The sequence below is a fragment of the Notamacropus eugenii genome, chromosome 4 (assembly GCF_028372415.1).
Source record: "Notamacropus eugenii isolate mMacEug1 chromosome 4, mMacEug1.pri_v2, whole genome shotgun sequence".
NCBI lineage: Eukaryota > Metazoa > Chordata > Mammalia > Diprotodontia > Macropodidae > Notamacropus > Notamacropus eugenii.
In genome coordinates this window covers 408,544,465-408,566,478 of record NC_092875.1, presented here as the reverse complement: position 1 = coordinate 408,566,478, position 22,014 = coordinate 408,544,465, and the positions used below count along the sequence as shown (strand labels likewise).

General features: G+C 36.8%; 1 protein-coding gene across 14 annotated transcripts in view; it reads right to left on the bottom strand.

Annotated features, from left to right (window-relative positions):
* ARL15 (ARF like GTPase 15) overlaps positions 1 to 22,014 on the bottom strand; it is a 508,217-nt gene that overhangs the window by 300,647 nt on the left and 185,556 nt on the right. For all 14 annotated transcript variants that reach the window (XM_072605638.1, XM_072605639.1, XM_072605641.1 and 11 more), the window contains one exon: positions 6,234 to 6,293. In XM_072605638.1, the coding sequence (XP_072461739.1) occupies positions 6,234 to 6,293 (60 nt within the window). The remainder of the gene's footprint in view (positions 1 to 6,233; positions 6,294 to 22,014) is intronic.

Sequence of the window (22,014 nt, the reverse complement as noted above, 5' to 3'; positions counted from 1 at the left end):
CATTTTGGCCTTTTGCATACCCCTGCCTTTTTAGATGCCACCCCCTCCAAGATAAGTTCATCACTTCTAACTCAACACAACGCTTCTAATTAAAGCCTTGAATGACACTACCTCCCCTTGGCCTCCCTCTCCCTGCTGACTGGAGAGGGAGAGTATGGAGCACCCAACTCCTCCTGAAGCTTACACTTATAGAGGCAAAAACTGGACTTGCAGCTCACTCCACCTTTCATCTGATACTCTGCCTGTCTTTGACTCTGTAAAAGAAGATACTCCCGGTGTCCCATTCTTCTCCTGCCCTTTCCTGACTCTTTTTGTATGTTGACATTGCAAACTCTTTGAGGGCAGGGACTTTCTTTTTATTAATTGTATCCACAGTACTTAGCACAATGCCTGGCACAAAGTAGGCACTTAACAAATGTCTGTTGGGTTAGACTGGATTTATATCCTCAGTATCTAGTACAGCACTGGGCTAGTGGGTGTTTGACAAATGAGTTTTTTCATCTAATTCTTATAAACACATCTACAATAAGCGCAACAGTCATTTTTTCAACAAATAAAGAAAATGACAGAAAGGCATTAAGAGACTTTGTCAAGGTCACATAATTAATTAGTAGTAGTACTGGAATTAGACCCCAAGTCTTGGTCCTCTGATACTGAAACCACAATAAAAATCGGCATGCTACTTTGGCAACATCCAGAACAAGCAGAAATACCTCCCTTGGGGAGGGAGAGGAAATCAACATAAGGGTCAAGTATCCCTTCTCTAAAAGAGAGTATGGTAAAGTTAGAAGTCATAGAATTAAATTAGTAACCACAGACCTAGAAAGGGATAATATATCAGAATCATGGAGGATCTGCATTAACACCTTCATAAATCCATGAAATCAAGATTACAACCACAAAGGTAAGAGAAATGACTTCCATTTAAGTATATTTATATATGTGTCTGCATGTGTGTGTAATGTGTGTGTGTCCATATATATTTATATATACGCATATAAATATATACATTTGTATGAATATTTATATGCAAGAATATATACATATATATATATATAGAAATGAGATATATAGACACATATACACATCTGTATGTATAGAGGCAGAGGCAGAGATGGAGACAAAAACAGAGACAGGGAAATATGGAGACCGCCAGCAGGAAGGAAAGAAACAAGTCTGCTGTATGCCAGACACTTTGATAAGCACGTGACAAATGTCTCATTTCATTCCTGGAACAAGCCTGGGAGGTAATTACCCCCACTTTTCAGTTGAAGTCAGTCACTGAGGCTCCTAACTCTTGACCCAGCACAGTACCATCTCACTGCCTCCACAACAGACAGACATCTGTGATTTCACTAATGGAGGGAACTATCAGTGGGGAAATGTTCTCCTCTTACGCAAATTGGCATCTACTTTTGCAATTAATTTATAACTTTAGAGAGTTGCTGGGTCACAGAGTTTAAGTGACTTCTCCAAGTCACAAAGTCATAATATATCAGAATAAGAACTTGAACCAAAGTCCTCCTGAATCCAAGGTCAGTTTTCTATCTGCTCTACCACGGCTACTTCTAATATTACTATATATGGAGACATCATTCTTCAAGGGTTTAGTCTAATAAAAGTTGTACCATAATCCTAAAAATGATAAAGAGGACAGAGTCGAAAAGCTCTAGGGTATTTATCCAAGAGAAAACAAAAATTAAGGTCAGGACTATATTAGTCAGTAACTTACTTCTGGGCCCCTGTATTCATTTATTTGGCTCAGTTGTCAGTTTGGCTGTGTTTTCCCTTAGCAAGTGTAAAAAATGCTTGAATAACACCACCCTGGGATCATGTTCAACCAATTCAGATAGTTGGAGCCTTTTAACTAATGTCCAAGTGACTTGGATGAATCCCAATATCATTTCCCCTAGTATAGACCTGGTCTGAAGAGAAAAGTACACAGCTCAGGGAGCCAGGAATTAACTGGTTGTCCCCTTTCCAAGATGACATGGTTCTCATTCTAGATAAGAAACAAGGTTATAACAAGTAGTTTGGGTTATATGTTATATGGTTTGTTGGAGCCACATTCTAATTTTTAAATATCTCTCTAGAGAAGCTTTATACATTTTCCTTTCAGTCTCTTACCATTTAGAAATGGAGATTAGTTATTAAAATGATCATTTCACAGAAGATGAAAATAAAGAATAGTAAGAAGTCAAAAGACCCATCCAATGTCAAAAAGTAGCAGAATATCTCAATTCAGGACTCTGCTCAATGAATAACCCTCTACTTCCACTATAGTAATGCAAGGAATGCACAGAGCACACACTGGTATGTAACTGGGTGATAATGCAGTTTAAAGCATGGTTATGAGGTATTCAGGGGATAAAGCCTTTGTGTCTTGTGCTTAATATGTACCCTTCTCCATGTCAACATTCCCTTGCCAATTACATAGTTCCCTGCATAACACACCACTGTTCTCCAGACACGTATGTCTGGGGAAACCTTAATGCAGACTCTGTATGGGGAAGCTGATTCCCTTTTTTTCCTTGAAGAAATATCCCAAACTCCACCTGTCCCATAAAGCAATCTGACTACAATACCGGCTGACTCTGTCTGCTTCTATGGTTTTTACAGAATATACTTCAAAGATTTAGAGGTTCATATTATCTTCAATTGTCCTCGCCTTGAGCAAGTGTTTCATGTTATAGGAACAGGCTTGTCAAATCATACTACTATGGTGGTCAGACAGATCTGCACCAAGATTTTTTTTCCCCCTTGAAACACTGTACAAATATCCTAACAGACTTACTACAGTAGATGAAAATCTAGAATTACTACATCCTATCCAAATGATGGGGTCAGAACACAGGGGCTAGGCTTTTAGAATGAGACACTAAAGGGCTGAGGTACAAAAGACAGCTGAACTAATGAAACCTAGAGGAGAAAATAATGCCCCCCTGGTACGCCTGCAAAGATCTGCCTTGCATAATTTCTGGAGAAATTAAGAAATGCAAACAACCTGGACAGATTAACAGCACCAGGAGGGAGCTAGCATGGTACAAACAAGCACCACCTTTCACTACAAGGAGGCGTATTCCTTGAGCCAAACAAAGAAACAGTACACAGTCAACATCTGTTTCATATAACAGTTTGGCTGCTGAAAGAAGGAACCTTTAAAAATGGCTTAGCTGACAAGCCTCAAAAATAATTCAATCACTAGTGCAAGGCTATCTTCCATGTGCTAAGGGCAAATGGACATGACTTGCATTTTTTCCCCCTTAACAACAAAAGGAAAAATTTCACTTTCTTTAAAGAAAGATAAAATTAAGCACAAACAAAAATCTTAATGAAGCCTTTTCCTTCTGACTGACAGGCACTAGCAATGAATGGTAAAGCTTCAAAGACAAACACTCTTCAATCTCAGTCTTTCTCTGTCTCTGTCTCTCTCTCTGTCTCTCTCTGCCCCCCCCCATTGGTTTCCCCAATGCCAACCACCCAGACAGCACCTCCACAGAATAAATTAAAAAGGAAAAAAAATCTCTGACATACCACAACAGAATATTAAGGAGTGAAAAACGGGCACCTAATAAAACCAACTTACATTCTAATTTCAAGTTAAAGAGGAGGGAAAATGTAATGTCTGTATTCATGTCAGTCAGATGATAAATTATGAAAGAAAATTATCATCTCTCTAACTGAACTGTTCACATCTTAATTCATTATTGCAAACATGTTCCCAACCAAGCAAAAGGAATTCTATTCAGGAATGGATATAAATAAGAAGTAATAGCTAGCATATCTCTGAATGCTAACTGCTCAGCACCAGAAAAATGCCATGGTGTGGGCCATTGCTTTCAACTCAGCCATATACCAATTGCTTTACTTATCTCTATAATATGGTTAAAATGTTCATGCCAAAAAGAGGAAGAAAGCAATTAAAAGGCAACTGTGAGAGAGGAGGGTTTTTTTTCAGGTGAAACCTGAAAACAGATGGAGAGGTGATAAGATGGAAAAAGACAGAAACATTTATTATTCACATGTATCAAGTACTAGAAATATCCTTGGTAGTAGTTAGTTCAAAACAAAAGAATTCAACAATGTTCCTGCCCAGTGGATTTGTCATGTAGACAGTGATGACATAAATGAGGGCAAAGATGAAAGAAGACATGAGGGAGAAATGTGTTAACCAAGGGGAAGAAAAACTAGTCAATAAGACTTTTTTGTCATTGGTTACATTGGGGTTCTTTGAAGAAAGCTTCACAGAAAGGAATCTTACAGGGAAAACTGAAGGAAGAGAAATTCCTTGACTCATCATAGCAGAAGTACTAGGGAAGTGTCAACAGATGGAAAAAAAGAGGGATGAAATGAAACAAATGAATGAAGGCACGAAGAGCCTGAGTTAGAACCAAATAGAACTGCCTAACAGAGCAAAAGCAGACCCCAGAAAGAGCTACCAAAAACACTAGGAAATCTCAACAAATAACACCTACTTTCATCCCACTTGGACAGATTTTTGCAGGCAATATTAGGAAATACAGGGTTGTGCCAGAAGCAAGTTCTAGACTAAATGTAAATGATACATTAGCCAGGAAAAAAAAAGCTGAATAGAAAGACAGAGAGATGAAGAATTTTAGAGCAAGAATAACAGACAATATAAAATGAGTGGCAAAAAATTTAAGTTCAAAGGCACTTATGAAAAAATATGAAGAGGAAGTTATGGCTGCAGCAACAGGAGCATGGGATATCTAAAATAGATCTTAACAAAGGGAGATCATAGTTAATAAGTGATATTTTCACATACATATGATATAAAATAATATATATCCCCAGAAGAAGAATATTGTACACATATATACATCTATGGGGCACTATATGTTCACATGTACACATAACATGTATTCGCACTGAAGACATTTTAATGTCACCATTATTTCTAGTGCCCTTTTAGAATATAAAGTAGCCAGTCAGTTGAAATCTTGAAAGAATCTGTCTAAAATCATAGAAAGGAAAACAGAGTTCACATTTGCAGTTTACTTTAAGTCTGCTACTGTATTAAAGCAGAAAATACCCATGAACTCAGACTGATGAAAGGTAAACGTAAACTAATCAGAGCCAACAAAAACTGCATTTTAAAATAATTGCCGGAGCCAACACATGTACGAGATTGATACTAAGAGGGGGCTTATTTTTAAAAAACCATACTCAGTAAAGTTAATTACTTCAAAGTTTCCATCAATATGAAAATAGATTGCATATTTAAAGTAGTTGTCACATAATTAGATAAGAAAAGGGCCTTATGAACACCATTAAAATAAGATATCATACAGGACACCTCAAGAATGTTTCATTTTCTTTGCTATAAGAAAATGAAGATTTCCTAAACTGATGAGAGCATTACTTGACAGGTTACTTGCATTAGATAAGATCCTAGTTTGTATTTAAAAATCTTTTTAAAAGTTCTAAAACAGAGAAAATAGTAGAAGAGAGAAAGAAGTGGTTTTTGTACAGCCTATCCAGGAAATGTATTTATCCACCAAAGACATAAATGTCAAAGATCTATGATTAGAGATGGCTTGGTGGTGCAACAGATAGAGCACTGGACCTGGAACTGGGGAGATCTGAGTTCAGATCCAGACTCAGTCACTTACTAGCTATGCAACACTGGAAAGGTCACATCAACTGTCTTTGCCTCAGTAGACTCACCTATAAGGTTCTTGTGAGGATAAGATGAGACAATAAACATAAAGCACTTTGCAAAACTTAAAGCATCTATAGAAATGCTAGCAAGGATGATGTTAGGTGGTGATAATCAGAATAAAAGTCATCCAGGAGGCTTTAATCCAATAAAAATTATATCATGAACAAGAATAACTCCCCCAAATGATTCTTTGTAGTATGTAAAATACAAAGTACCTTTATAAAGGTTTTCATAACATAAGAATTCATTTAATAATTTCTATTCACAAACAAATGCAATGAAAATAGGAAACTTATAAGCATAGTGGTGTTTATTCCACAATCAGTCTGCTTGGCAGAGAAATACACATTAGCCACAATATTTAGCAGTTTTCTTGAACAATTTTCCGAACATTAATAAAGCAAACACTAAAAAGTATATATATCTTCAAGAAAAAAGTTAGTCAAAGATCAAGTGCTGAAATGGTAGGTCATTCTTACTTTAATTCTCTGAATAGATAAGTCAGAATAAAATTTCTAATAAATAATAAATAAAATTTTTAAAATTTTACCTCCAAGTTCTTTTACATTCAAGATGGCATTCTGAAATGGAACTGCTTTTATGCTGAAACCTAAAATTAAGGGAAAAATTAGAAAATATTAGTAAATTCATTCACAAAAAATACATTCTATACTAGATTCTTGAATGAGGAAAGATTATCTGTATATCACTACTCATAAACTTACTACAAATACACATTTTAATGTAAAATTCACATTACCAAAAATTACCTAAAAACTTCATTCTGTTCATCTTTCAAATAAATGCATATTATAGAAAAAATTTGACACAGTCTTTCAAAAGATCTATGATTTGTCCAAATTTGTTTTTTAAATACATGGTAGCTCTATGCCAATTTTAATAATCAAATATCAGACTCAAACCAATCGACGTTTGATCCTCAAAAAATTTCTAAGTTTCCTTGTAACCCACTAACATATGTGTACATACATATATACATACCTACGTTAACGAGGATCAGATAATCATTGATTTAGAGACAGTAGGCACTTTAGAGGTCAATAATAGGCATGCCAAACAATCAAGCTAACCAAAGAGCACCAAATGAAATATCACTATGCCCTTAAAACTAACTTTTTCCCTTAGAATTGTGACATCCTTGTCGTATCTGTTAGTCTATGTACATACATACGCACATATGTATATACATACACACGTGTGTGTGTGTGCGCATATGTCAAGGTTTTCTTATAGTTATTAATTTCAAACTCAAGGTAGTATGGGAGGGAAGGATCTAGTGGTTGGGGAGGATGAGAAAAGGTTTCATAAGATGGTGCTTGAGTCGTACCTCAAGAGAAGAGTGGGATCACAGGATGCAGATGTAAGGAAGGAGTGCATTCCCGGTTATAATATAATACGCATGTATAATATGCATGAGCAGTTATATGCTGGAAAGCATTTAATACAATAGATATGCATTAATTATTAAAGATGTTATACTCACATAAAAAAACAAAATGAATATTCTTTCATTTTAATTATTTAAATATTTGTGATTTGCCATCATTGGGTACACTCCTTTACTCTGCTTCCTGTCAGGACTGATCTATATAGTTATATATCATATCTTACATTTACTGATCGTTGATAGTTTTTCTCTAGTTATCTTGTGTTTATTTGTTTTGCAAACTTAACTATATTTTAACATTTCAACAACAACAACTGATTACTTCTTTTATGCTCTGACTTATGGTAGAACTACCCAAAAATGCTTCTTGAAAGAAAAGTAACTAGAATCATATGAAGACCTTCCTTTTTGGGGGTGCCAGGAGAAATCATAACGTACAAGTTGAAAATGACAAAGCAGTTGTGCCTGGGGTATGAAAATATAGGTAAGGTGGCTTTGCAAATAATCTCTGAAATACACACCTTTGCTATTTGCTATTGAAAGTTGAAATTGTAACAACTCATATATAACTTTATTGCTAATGAAATGAGTAGTGACTGAAGTTTTAGAGACAAAGATAGAAGAAATAATAAGTAATGATATGGCTGGTGTGCTAGCACACCTGCACCTACAGGCATGCACCTCCAGGTGTGGGAAGTCATGGAAAGCAAGTGCCAATCACAGTATGTCTGCTGGCACGGAAATTAGCCTGGAGGAAATCTGAAAACCTAAATGTACCTACCTACCACACTAGGGTGTTAGACAGATTAACAAAATCACAATTGAGTGCTATGCAAATCTTTAGCATTTCACTTATTTCTGAGGGCAGGAAAACCATAGATTTTCCTTAGAATTAAAACAAGCTTTAACTTTAAACATAGAAAAAACCATGGAACACACAGAATATGCAGACTGTGATTGCAGCTAGCGCCAACCAACTCTAAATGTGTTGTTTTTCTAAGATGATGAAAATATCCAGGCCCCTTCAGAGGGGAACAGCCATTTCCTTTCACATTTTGTCAGAGAGAGCCTCTTTAACCTGAAGTCCTAGCTATTATTATTTGTATATCCATGAGAAATATTGCATCATTATTATCAGAGTTCAAAATCCTTAAAACCTTGTGCATGTAAGTTAAAAACTATGGTGTAGAATGATGGAAGTTGGAAGGAAGTTAGGAAGGAAATTAGTAGGGAAGGAAGGAAGGAAAGAAGGAAGGAGGGAGGGAAAGAGGGAGAGAGGGGAAGGAAGGAAAGAAGGAAGGAAGGAAGGAAGGAAGGAAGGAAGGAAGGAAGGAAGGAAGGAAGGAAGGAAGGAAGGAAGGGAGGGAGGGAGAGAGGGAGGCAGGGAAAGAGGGAGGGAGAGAGGGGAAGGAAGAGAGTGGGAGGGGAAGGAAAAGAGGGAGGGAGAGTATTTCTTTTTGAAAAGTAGAAGGGAAGTAGGTGGGGATGGAAACAAGCATTTGTTACATACCTCCTATATGTCAGCCAGTGTGTTAAACACATTTACAAATATTATATCATTTAATTCTCATAACCACCACAGAAGGTGAAGTATTATTATTATCCCCATTTAACAGATGAGGAAACCAAGGGAAACAGAAGGGCCTTGCCTAGGATCACACAGAAGGTGTCTGGTGTTGGATTTGAACTCAATTCTTTCAGACTCCATGCCCAGCATTTTTTCCACTGCACCATCCAACTGCCTCTGATAAAGATGTCAAAACTTCTCACTCTAAGGTCCCTATTTCAATAATTTACAGGACATGTAAACTTTGTAATATAATATATATGAAATTTTCTCCTTAAATAGAAAATCTCCATTAAGATTTCTAATAATAATTTGTGCTCATTCTCCTCATTTGTAATTTATATAATCCATGTGTGGCATTTTTGAAAACTTACTGGATATAGTAAGCAGGCAATATAGAAGTGTTCGTAGCCACTATTTTATCATTTATTTGTTCCAAGTGCATCAATCAATGAAGAAAACAAAAGCTATACATCCCCTCCAAACACTTTATGCCCCAAAGAAGACTATCCACTTATAATTCAATAATTTGACTAAGGTCTACCAACTCAAGTTTCTTCCTTTGTAAACTTTTTGAGACTTAGCCAAAAGGGAAAGAAGTTAATATTAAATAAACAAAAAAAGTACAAGCCCAGTGGCAGACTGTGCTTATTGTCTGAGGATAAGTATAGCTAAATACAGAGTGGTTCTTCACAGAAAATTTGTCTACTACGTGATTAATTTGGGGATCCATGACAACTCAAAAAGCTGGCAAAAATGCAAAATGGGCCCCTCCTACTTCCTCCATAACATTGGCTGAAAATGGTAAGAATTATATAGGTGATCTAAGAACCTATTTGCTCCACTGGTATTTTCCCAAAATAAAAAGAAAATGAGTAAGGATCTCAGAATGTTAGGTAGACACTCTGTGGCTAACTTGTTGAGGGAACATTGACAAAAGTGACAGAGGACACACAGACTTCAACTGTTAAATTTATTTTCTTGTAGAAAATCTCCAACCCCATACAATTATGGATCCAATTGAACACTGGAGTTTTATGGAAAATGACCTATGCTAAATTCAAATAAAAGAAGGACCCTCTAATGATGATGGTGAGATTCTTCAAATGCCCTTTTCCCCCAACATACTTCCCTAATTCCACTGAGTCCAAGAATAATACACAAAACCTCAGAGTAAGATGAAGCCCCAGAGATCACTAAGCCCATCCAATACTTTAGTGAGAATGAGTGAGAATATCCTTTACCAGGAATAGAGAACTTGCAGCCTCAAGGTCACATGTGGCTCTCCAGGTCCTCAAGCATGGCCCTTTGATTACACCCAAACTTCCCAGAACAAATCCCCTTAATAAAAGGATTTGTTCTGTAAAACTTGCATTCAGTCAAAAGGCCACACCCAAGGACCTAGAAGGCCACATGTTGTCTTGAGGTCACATGTGGTCTCGAGGCCACAGATTCCCCACCCCTGCTCCTCTACAACATACCCAATATGTGGTAATTCAGTCTCTGCTAAAAGATCTCCAGGGAAGGGAAAGTATTAACTCCTACAGCAGCACATTCCACTTCAGGATAATTCTAATGGTAAGGAATTTATCCTTACATCAAGTCTAAACTCAAGCATCTTTGAAATTTCAACACACTGCCCACAGTTCTGCCCTGTAAGGCCTAGTAGAACAAATACAATCCCTCTTCCATGTTACAGCCCGATAAAGAAGCTCATAGAGCCTTCAACTTAGAGCTTAACAGAACTTTAAAATCATATATTCAACCCTTTCATTGCAGCTGAAGTTGAGGCTGAGAGAGGTAATTCCTGGGACAAACAGGTAATATGTGACTGAACTAGGATTTGAACTGACATCTTCCAACTCCAAACTCTTTCCTCTCTACTTCCCAAAATACATGAAAGATTACTCACCAAATCCACTATATCTAGTCAGCTGCAGACTAGATGTCAAATCACATCCCCCAGAACCAGGACACTAGGGTCTACCCAACACAGGAATCTTGCCACTGCCTCCATTTCTCCCCACAAAAAGCAAAGAGATTTCGAGCTGGCTTGTAAAGCATAGCCCCCTGCCTGACCCCAACCCTGGAGCAGTTAAATAGGGATTCTACCCTGGGGCTGCTCTGGATAGATTAGTAGGTATGTAAGCAAAACCTCACCTAAACTATTAGAATTAGCCTGTTAAAGTCCACACTTCACATCCCAGCAAGCACTTATACAAAAGGCCTATGCTGGGTAGACCCAAATACCTAGTCATCTGTCCTGCAATCACTCACTTGTCTACCCTATCCTTACCCCACCCACAATTTCTACCTGTACTAGTTGCAAAATAGATAATGTATAATACTATGGTCTTTGGAAAACTTGTGGCAGTCTACTCTTCTGTGGCTCTATTCACAAGCCCTGTGACTACCCAAATCAAAACTCTCTTCCCTCCGCTTAAGTTCCTTTACCTTATTAGAATAGGAGCTTCTTAAAGACAGAAAAAGCCTCACTTTTTATATGCATCCCCAGAAAAGTAGCACAATACCTGACACAGAGTTGGTGCTTGATAAATGCTTGTCCATTGATTCATTTTTTCAGCTAACTATGTCCTAAGTTTTCATTTCTAGGTCTATTCTCAATCTCAATAACTGATCTTTATAAGGAATGATCTCAAGAGGACCATTCACTATCCTGACTGCCCTCCTTTGAACACTCCCTGGTTTGTCATTGTTCTCCCTAAAACGTGGCAGCCAGAATTCTACACAATACTCCAGATATTTTCTGACCAACACAACAGATGGTAGCACTGTTACCTCTATAGCACCAGATATGAGGCTAATCAAGGAAGCCTAAGATGGAATTAGCTTTTCTGTCTGCCATATAATGATTTTCAGTCCACGATCCCTTAGGTCTTCTGCTGACCCAATTATTTTAGCTAAGTTTCCACCATCTTGTAGTTCATTTTAGGAAAGAGTAGATCTCCCTATATTGCAGAGGCCGGAAATGCAGAAGTTATTCATGAGCATCATCACCCTACCCACTGTCATGGAAGCTTTGATCTGGGCTGATTTGCTCATCCTTGGGGAAAGGAATACCTGCCTCCCCGAGGGACTCACTATATTGATGTCATTCTTATTTGCACACCACTGTAGCTCAGATCACCAGAACTCAAGAGACCTTCCAGCTGTACCACAACACTCAGACATCTTGTATTTAAATGAATTTTTTTAATACATGAATAAGACATTATGTGGAAGGAAGGGGAGAACCTCCATTGAATTTTGCCTTATCTGATTTAGCCCAATGTGTTACACTGGGAAGACTTCTTAGATTCCATTTTCTAGCATTACCATCAATATCATCATCATCATCATCATCATCACTGATAATAATATAATTTCTACAGGGTTTGAAAAGCACTCTACATTTAAGATCTCATGCATTCCTCACAACCAGCAGGTGAGGGAGGGCTGTTGTTACCTGCCTTTTACAGCTGAGGAAGCAAATGCGGGGAGAGGTTGATTGACTTGTTCGAGGTCAGTAGCTAGTAAGCAGGATAAGGATGCAAACTCAGGTCTTCTAAATCCAGTGTTCCATTCACCATGTTGTCGAGGTGACAAAAATGCTTAGTATCATATTCACAACAAAAATGATAACTGACCTTTATGTAGCACTTTAACATTTACAAAGTGCTTTACATATGTTATTTGATACCTCTCGACAACTCTGTGATAAAGCACTATAGATATTCTGATGTCTATTTTTTGGAGAGAAAAACAGGTCCAGAAAGATTAAATAATTTGCCCATTATTGTCCATCAAATGTCAGAGATAGGATTTGAACCCAGGGTTACCTGATCCTAAAGCCAGTACTAGAGCTACGCGGCCAGGCTACTTCTTAGCATTCCAAATTTCAGGTCATCTACAAGTTCTTTCCTTTCTTTTCTCTTAATTTCTGCAAAAGGTTGTATCTCTTCCCCACCCCAACGCACATGCATGAACACACACATACACACACACACAATGTAAGATAACACTACCTTCCATCAATGTTTTTCTCAGGACATTCAATAGTACCCAAAATGACCAGGTTGTTTATCCCAAGATAGTCCTCACCTTCCAATATTACTGACCAAACATCAGTTAAAATATGAGAACTTAACAGGTATATATGAAAACACCTCTACCACCTACAGATGAGGCTACTGTCTACTGAAAATGTGACCAGGAAGAAGTGCCTCAATAACCAATCACAAGTGTAGAAAAGATTGTCCATGAGCCAGGTTCATGTGTCTCGACCAACTGGCACTAGGAAAAGACAATTCACAACCACAGATATGGGCCACCTACTCAATGAGAACTCTAAACTCTTCAAGAACTAGTGGCCTTCTAAGAAGTGCTCTCACACAATATAAGCGGAAGCAGTCCTACTTAAAATTATATTGCTGCCAAAGACTCTTTCTATGATGCTCACAAAGAAATGGGTACTCATATCAATATGGAAGAGGTAGAACAAAAAAAAATTACTGGGCCAGAGGAATGTGGCACCCCCTTCATCTGTGAGGGGCATCTCTCAGTACTTGTACTTGACATCCAGTGAAGATCTGGTTGGCTACAACTCATTTCTACAATATCTCATACTCTTCAATAGAACTCACTGGAAACTGAGTTGTGCATTGAGTTTTGCTTTCACATTCAATTACAACATGATCATTTAGTTAGAAAGAATTAAGGCTAAACTTTGAGTAACAGGCAAGAGAGCCTGAGCACCTCTCCAGCCCTGGGAACTGACCCAACAAAATTAAGACCGTTGGATGGATTCTCTACAGACAATTCATGGGAAAATGTGGATAAAGATGAGAAGGCAAAGAGGTGTTCTGATCTATGTTTAGGGAGGGAATACCCCTCCACATGGAGGGAGTGGACGAAATAATAGATTCACCAGTATATCAAAATCAAGAAACAACAAAGCATCAGAGGTTCAGGTGCATACTGGATGGTCAGTGAAACATCACTGTCCGGCTAAAATCTCTGCTGGTAAAGAGACAATCATGGCATGCTTTCTGATTTACTCCATTAATGCAAAAAAAAAAAAAAGAAAGAAAAGAATATGGTAGTTAAAGCCAACTCTCCCTTTTATGGCCAACTCTGCTTCTCACATCTTCCTGAGTGTCAACAGGTTGACTAAGAAAACCCAAACAGACTCAGAGAAACCATTAAATGATTTTACCTGGTAAAGCCAATTTGCCTACAAACTGCTGTATACTATGAAACTATTTGTTTGTCTAGGACTTCCTCTAACCCCCATATAGGAAAAAAGGAAGTATCAGCGCAGTTACCCTCTGAAGAAATATACTAACAAATTAATTTCATACAACCATATATACAAAAAGACAGAATCTAGAAGTCTGGTGGTATGAGAACCTGGTTTCTCTTCTGTTGCCATTCTAAAGAGTATCTTAGCTTCCTGTTGTTTAGAAAGCAACGCGATATTGGGGTAGGGGCAGAGAGGGGGAAGAAATTAAAAAATGAGAGGGAAGAAATATTTCAAAAAATACCAAATTGGGAGCCAATTAATTAATAACTGGCATTTACATAATTGGCTGGCAAAATGCTTTTTTTTACATATATATGTACACACACACACACACACACACACACACACATATATAAATCTCATTTGATCTTTGCAGTGGGTATAATTATGATCCTCATTTTAGAGACAAAGAAAAAGACGTTGAGAGAGGTTATGTGATTTACCCAGAGTCACAAAGCTAGAAAGAGCCTAAGGTAGAATTTGAACTCAGGTCTTGCATACCCTAAGTCCAACATTTGATCCACTGAGCCACCTAGGTGCCTACGTTATGATTATTTAGTTACAATAATTATAATAACTCAAGATGCTAATTCAAAGAGCCCCTGGAACTTCTATTTTCCTTGTAGGAAAGTGGAAACCCTGGAACAAGTAGTCTCTTACAGTATATAGTAGTGTATTTATAAATAGACCTTCACAGGTAGAAGAGTTCTCTGGGTCTACTTATGATTTTCCTACTTAATAGATATCCAGGAATTCAGAGAAGAAGGACAAAATAGGCCACAAAAGGCAGAACTAGACTTACTTCATGTTTATTTGTTTTGTTGTTACTGTTGCTGTCAAACCTGGTTTCAAATCCCACCTCTGACACTTTGTGTGTGACCACGGACAAGTCACTTAAACTTTCTGTGCCTCACTTCCCTCATCTGTAAAATGAGAATAATCCCTGCATTACCTACTGCACAGGGTTGTTGTGAGGATGAAAGGAGTATGTAAAGTGCTTTGCAACAATAAATCACTATGCAAATACCAGTTACCGTGCATCCTTATGTTCTCATATTTTTCATAGGAATTCAGATACACATGGTTGCCATTTGGTTGCAGTATACTTAAATATTCTACAGACTGTTGTAGAGAGATGTATAAAATACCTTTGTCTGTAATGGAAAGTACTACAATTAGTGTACTTATTCTTTTTCATTTTATATTCAATCAATTTCAAATAGAAACTGGTCAGAGAAAAATAGATACCCTATTGTTCTTTTATGTTTTGTTAAGTAGACTATGGTGGACGACGGAGCCATCTGATTGATATTTTGTTATTCGTATATTTCTGGCTGAACTCATGTGGATGTTTTTCACGTATGGCCCTTTGATTCCATTCCTGGGTCAATCTTGTTTACATTTTTAGGTTTCTTACACTTGCAGTTACATAGCTACCAATCGTTATTATTTTTCAGTGCAGTGATGTTTGCTTTTTGCCATGGTATTTCAGTATATTTTTCACCATCTTATCATGTGCTGTAATAATATCTATCGATCTTCTCCTTCCTTTGTGATGAGGAAGGGTTAATCTTCCACAGTTGTCTTAGAGTAGTAGACCCTATGGATCATTAATATTGTAGCAGCTGTGTTTAGAAAACTTGCCAAATCTGTTATAGTTGATTTTACAATTCTAAAGCTGAACAATTACAGATTTTGTATAAATATCAATTGCTTCAATCGTGGCCTTCACATGTAGTTTTGATTTCAGGTTATCCACAAATCCTTCAAGGTATTCAACTACAGGCTTCTTGAAATATTTAAGCTAGATGTGTCTTTTTTCCAAGAGATGATGAAGGTATCTGTACATATCATTTTAATCCATTAGTTCACTGTGGTCTCTGGCTTCTAACTCAAAGACTTCAGTCTCTGTCTTTCTTTTCCATACACTAATGATTTTACAGTGATTGATTCCAACATTACATTCTGATGTAATTTGAAGTCATATAGTTTGTTGAGATCCATGAACATCACTTAATAAGATGTTTTGGACTGATTCTCTCACTAATCTGGAAGTCAAGTTTATGTCTACTTGGAGATGATAATGTATTTAATGTTAGGTGGAACCAAAATGAGCTTAAATAATTTTTGTGGAAAATGTCATTTTTTATATTACTTGACCTTGATATTATTGTGTGATCAACCGATATGTTTAAATAGAGAACAACTTTCCATGTAAATGGTTTGTCAAATACTCTAGCATTCTCACTATACTTTGGTCTATTTTATTTTTAATATAAATGGTAAGGTGATTTGAGGCAGCTTATACAATAATTACCAAATTAATAATGCATTGCTCTTTCCATTAGTGGGACTTTTTGGAAGATTCATTTGGTACTGTTTTTATGTGTTTAAAAGTGTATATTTTTTAACTTGATACAAACTATGAGTGACTTAATTACATTAACATTTAATTAGTTTATATTTGGATACAACACCAATCTTTTCGGAATAGATATGTGAAGCCATCTGAGAAAGGTGGCTCAGACTTTTATCTTAGTGGAATCAGATAATGGGCCTTGATAATAACTGTGAAACATCTGAGACAACAGTCATGGTTTTTACCAATCCAGGAACTTTCAAGCTCTGTCAAGAAACTAGATTTTAAATGACCTCCTTTGACATAATCATTCTATCATTTGTAACTGTATGCAAGCTATTTGCTTCTTGTTTAATCTCTTATGTTTTCACTATATTGGACTTTCTTGCAACCATGTAGGTAATCAAAAATTTTCCACATTTTTCTTGAAGGGTTTTGCTTGAAGAAAAAGTTTTTATATTACAGGGACAGAGGGAGCAGGTAGGAGGGAGTGAGCAAGCTGTACTCTCATTGAATTTGGCTTAAGGAGGGAATAACATACACACTTAATTGAGTATGGAAATTAATTTTTTAACTTCATACAAACTATGGGTGACTTAAGTACATTAACATTTTATTAGTCCATAGGATGTAATGGAGTCTTATGGTACCATAAGAAATGATCAAAGAGATGATTTCAAAGAATCCTGGGAAATATGACCAGTGACATGAGCAGAACCAAGAGAACATCAGTGACAATATCTTAAAGGAATGTTCAGTACAGGAAAAGTAGGGGGATGGGGATGATAGAAGAGAGGGCAAATTGAGGGAGGGGTAGTCAGAAGCAAACATTTTTGAGGAGGGACAAGTTCAAAGGAGAGAATAGGATAAAAGGGAGAGGGACAGGATGGAAGGAAATAAAGTTAGTCTTTCACAACAGGACTATTATGAAAGTGTTTTGTATAACTACACATGTATAATCTATAGTGAATTGATTGCCTTCTCAATGAGAGTGAGTGGGCAGAAGAGGGTGGAGAATTTGGAACCCAAAGTTTTAAAAATAAATGTTAAAAACTGCTTTTACATGTAACTGGGAAATAAAATATACAAGCAATAGGGTACAGAAATCTATCTTGCCCTACAGGAAAATAGAGGGAAAGGGAATAAAAGAAGGGGGTGGTAGTCACAGAAGGGAGGGCAGACTGGGGCAAGGAGTAATCAAAATGCACTGTCTTGGGGTGGGTGGAGGGGAGAAATAGAGAGAAAATTTGGAACTCAAAATCTTGTGGAAGTGAATGCTGAAAACTAAAAATAAATTAATTTTAAAAATAACTAAAATTTTTAAAAGCTTTGCTTGCCACAGATTCCTTTATTTCTCAGACTCAAAAGTTTTTGACTGAATGTGAATTTACTTTGTTCTTTGCCTTTAATTGTTCATTAAGAGAATCTAGTATTAGGAATATACATCAGTGTTCTGGATTTCCTTCTGCCTGTTTCTTTTTCATTGTCTTTGACTTTGCAAGGAGCATTCAGGTTTTTTATTTTATTTTACTTTATTTTTATTCTGCATTTAAATACTGTCCCCTCAAAGAAAAAGGGTATTTAGAAATATATAGCAGAAAACAAAAAAGACTGTATATGCATCTAAGAGTTTCCATTTCATAAGCCTTACTTAAAAAAAAGCACAGGTAAGCAGGACAGTTTTGAAAGTAATGTGTTGAACTTTAGATGAATATACATGTATATACATATATTCATCTAAAGTTCAACACATTACTTTCAAAACTGTCCTGCTTACCTGTGCTTACTTTTTGTTTTCTTCTGTGCATTTTAAAAAATATTCCACAGGCATGTATCTTGGGGGAATATTGATATTAATAACCCTTTCCCCAAAAGTAAAAATGGGCAAAAGCATTACAAATGAACATAGGCCAGAAAAACAAATACATATTGTGGCCATTTCTGAAAAATACATGTTTCTTTCTGCAACTTGAGACCACTGCTTGCCTCACGTCAGGAAGTGACTTACATGCTTACATCACAGGTCATCTGCTTAGTCTTTGCTTTTTATTCAGTTTCCTGGCATGGCGCTGGTAGACTGCCCTTATTTCGCAAGTAGATAACAATGAGGTCAGCACAATGGCTCTGTAGACCTTCACTTTGGTAGTCAGTCTAATACCTCATCTCTCCCAAACCTTTCTTTGGAGCCTCCCAAACACTGAGCTAGCTCAGGCAATATGTGCATCAACCTCATTGTCAATGTGTACATCCCTGGAAAGTACACTACCAAGGTAAGTGAACTTATGCACAGCATTCAAAACTTCTCCATTTGTTGTAACTGATGGTTCCACATATGGATGGTGTGGTGGTGGCTGATGGAGCACCTGTGTTTTTTTTGGTCTTAATTATTAGGCCAAAATTGGCATAGGCAGCAGAGAATTGGTCCATACTTTGCTGCATCTCATCTTCAGAGGCTGCATTGAGTGCACAGTCATCTACAAATGGAAAATCATGCACCAACACCACCAACAACATGCTTTTTAGCATGATGTTTTCAGCCATGTTGACAAATGCTAATGAGGATGAACACGGCATCAAGGTCAACTACTGTACTGATGGTAAGTTCCTCAATTTGAAAAGATTACAAGCCAAGACCAAAGTGGAGGGAGTGTTGGTGCATGATTTTTCCTTCCTCTATTAAAATTCTCAGAATAATATCAACCCATCACTAGACTTCTGTCCTTTCTTATTTAACTCCCTCCATATCTTATTAAGAAATGAAAGCTTCAAAAGGACACTTTTTTCTTCATATTCAACTAGGTCGTTAGCATTATAGCATCACTCAGCTCTTTCCAACAACTACTCAAAAGAATTTACCTCACTAGGTTTCTCTGCATTTTAATGTTTGCATTTCAAAGTTCCTACTCAGCTCTGGTTTTTGCATTAGAAATGCTTGAAAGTCCTCTATCTCATTAAATTCTCAGGTTTTTCTTCCCCTTCTAGGCATATATACAGCCTTGCAGGACAAATTATTCTTGATTATAAGCCCATATATTTTCTATTTTCAAATGTTCTATTCCAGTCATCCTCCACTTTATAATAATGCTAACAGGTCTTGTGTGATCCTGACTTTGTTTTCTGAATGCATGAAGTGCTTCTTTCTGAATGCTTACAATACTTTTTCTTTGACATGGTAGCCTGGACTTTGGTTATCGCATTGCTGGAGTTTTTCCTCTTCAGGTTACATTAAGGTTTCACTCATTTTTTTATCCTCACTTCATCTTGTGTTTCTAACAGATCTAGGCAGTTTTCATTCAATGTTTTTTTAAGAGTTCAGGACATTTTTTTAAGGTAGCCCAATTATTTTTCCAAAAAAGAAAAACAAACATTTCTAGCAAACGTGCATAGTCAAGCAAACAATTTTCTGCATGATCAATGTTCCAAAATGTGAGTATCATTCTGTATATTTAATCCATCACCTCTGTTTTAGGAGGTAAGTAGCATTTTTCATCATTGGCTCTCTTATAATCATAGCTAATCACTGTATTGATCAGATTTCTTAAATCTTTCAAAATTTTTCATTTTTACAGTGTCATATGAATTACTCTCATGTTTTTACTTACTTCACTGTCCAAGTTACTTTAAATATTTTTGTACATACAGAATGTTTTCCCCTTTAATCTCTTTGGAGTTTAGATCAAATAGCGGTATCAGTAGATCAAAGTTAAGTAATTTGGGGGTATAGTTCCTAATTGCTTTCCACTATGGCTATTCTAATTCATAGTTGTATCAATATTCAATGTGCTATTTGCCCTCAGTCTCTCCAACCTATGCTACTTTCCTTTTTATGCCAATATTAACAATTTGATAGTCATAAGGTAGATCCCCAGAGTTGTTTTAATTTGCATTACTTTATAATTTATTAGGAACATTTTATATGATTATTGATAACTACGATTTCTTCCCATGAGAATTGTACATTAATATCTTTTGACCATTTATCAGCTAAATGAATGACTTCTTATAAATTTGAAGGATTTCCATATATTTCTTAGAAATGAGGCTTTTATCTGAGAAACTTGATGCTAAGATTCCCACCCCACCCCTAAACTTTCCTTTCTAATTTTAGCTGTACTGGATATTTGTGGAAAATACTTCAATCTGAAATAATTCAAGTTTGCCATTTTATCTTCTAAAATGCGCTTTATCCTTTGTTGGTCTTCCACGCTTCCTCATGCATAGATCCAAACAGTAATTTCTTTCTTTTTTCCCCAATTTATGTTGTGACCTTTTCTACATAAATTTCATATATCCTTTTAGGGTTTATCTTGATATATGGTGTGAGGTGTTAGTCTAAACTCAGTTTCTGCCAGAATGCTGTTGAGTTTTCCTAGCAATTCTTATTGAATATTGAATCCTTTCTCGAGCACGTCTCTGAGTTTATCAAACAACAGTCTACCAGGTTCATGTGCTTTGGTATGCTGTGTATCTAATTTGTTCCACTGAGCAACCTCTCTTTAACAAGTATAAAGTCATTTTAACAATTACTCTTTGGCAGCACAGTTTGATGTTTTTTCCATAATGTCCCACTTTTTTCATTATTTCCCTTGAGTTTCTTAACATCTTTTGACCCTCCAGCTAAACTGCATTTTTTTTCTAGTTGACTAGTTTTACATAATAATCCTTTGGTAGTTGGAGTCGTGGATAAATTAATTTAGGTAGTGTTTTATTACAATGGTTCTTAAAACATTTCTCTTCAACCTGCCAGGTCTTTTGTTTTTTATTTCATTTTTCAACTCTTACCTCATTTTTTCTGGTTAGTCACAGTCTTTTTGGAAAATATTTTTTTTCCTTTGAGATTCTTTATTTCTTACGGCCTTGCTCTTCCCTTCTAAGCCGTTCTGGGGGAATCTCTAGATAAAATTTAATTCTTTCTAATGGTTTTTATCATTTAGTTTTTCCAAACTCTATGGAAACAAAGGAAGGCGAGAAAAAGTTGCTGAGCTGCCTTCCCGCTCCTGAGATTAGGTGCCCCTAGATTTTTGAGGTTCAGAGCACTAAATCTCCAGGGCCTCTGTTGACATCTCACAACCAAATACTAAGAAGCTCAGTGTCCTATGGTGTCTTGTTCCGAGCATGTCTGTTCATACTTGTCACTGCCTTTCCTGGTTGTTTCCAGGGTCTATTCTTCAGGTTCCCAAACACTCCATTAGAATGCTACTATCTTGCTCCCACAACACCAGTCCCTGGCTGTTCTGGGAGCCGGGTTTGTCTCTGCTGACATTGGCTTCGATGCTGGCTCATGTTCCTATTGCTCACGAGCTTCCGTCTGACATTTTTGGCAGTTCTGATGTTGATGAAGTCTCTTGTTACACTTTCTCACTGAATTTCTTGATCATTGCTCAATCTGATACAACTACATGTTCTGTTTTGTTTTTGTTCTCTGAAATGCATGTGGGAGGGCTTCTCTGCCTGCTCCCACTCAAGCAGTCATCGTGGCTTACCAACTATTCAAATTTCCTATTCTATGTACTAATTAGATATTGCTGTAATCTTCCAATGCTTTTCTGCAGATCTTCAATAGATTTCTCGGGGTGGAGCCAAGATGGTGAAGTAGAAAGACGGACCTGAAGAAGCTCCCCCACAGAGCCCATAAAATACCTGTAAAAAATCACTCTAGAGGGGGAGGAGCCAAGATGGCGGAGTAGAAAGATTC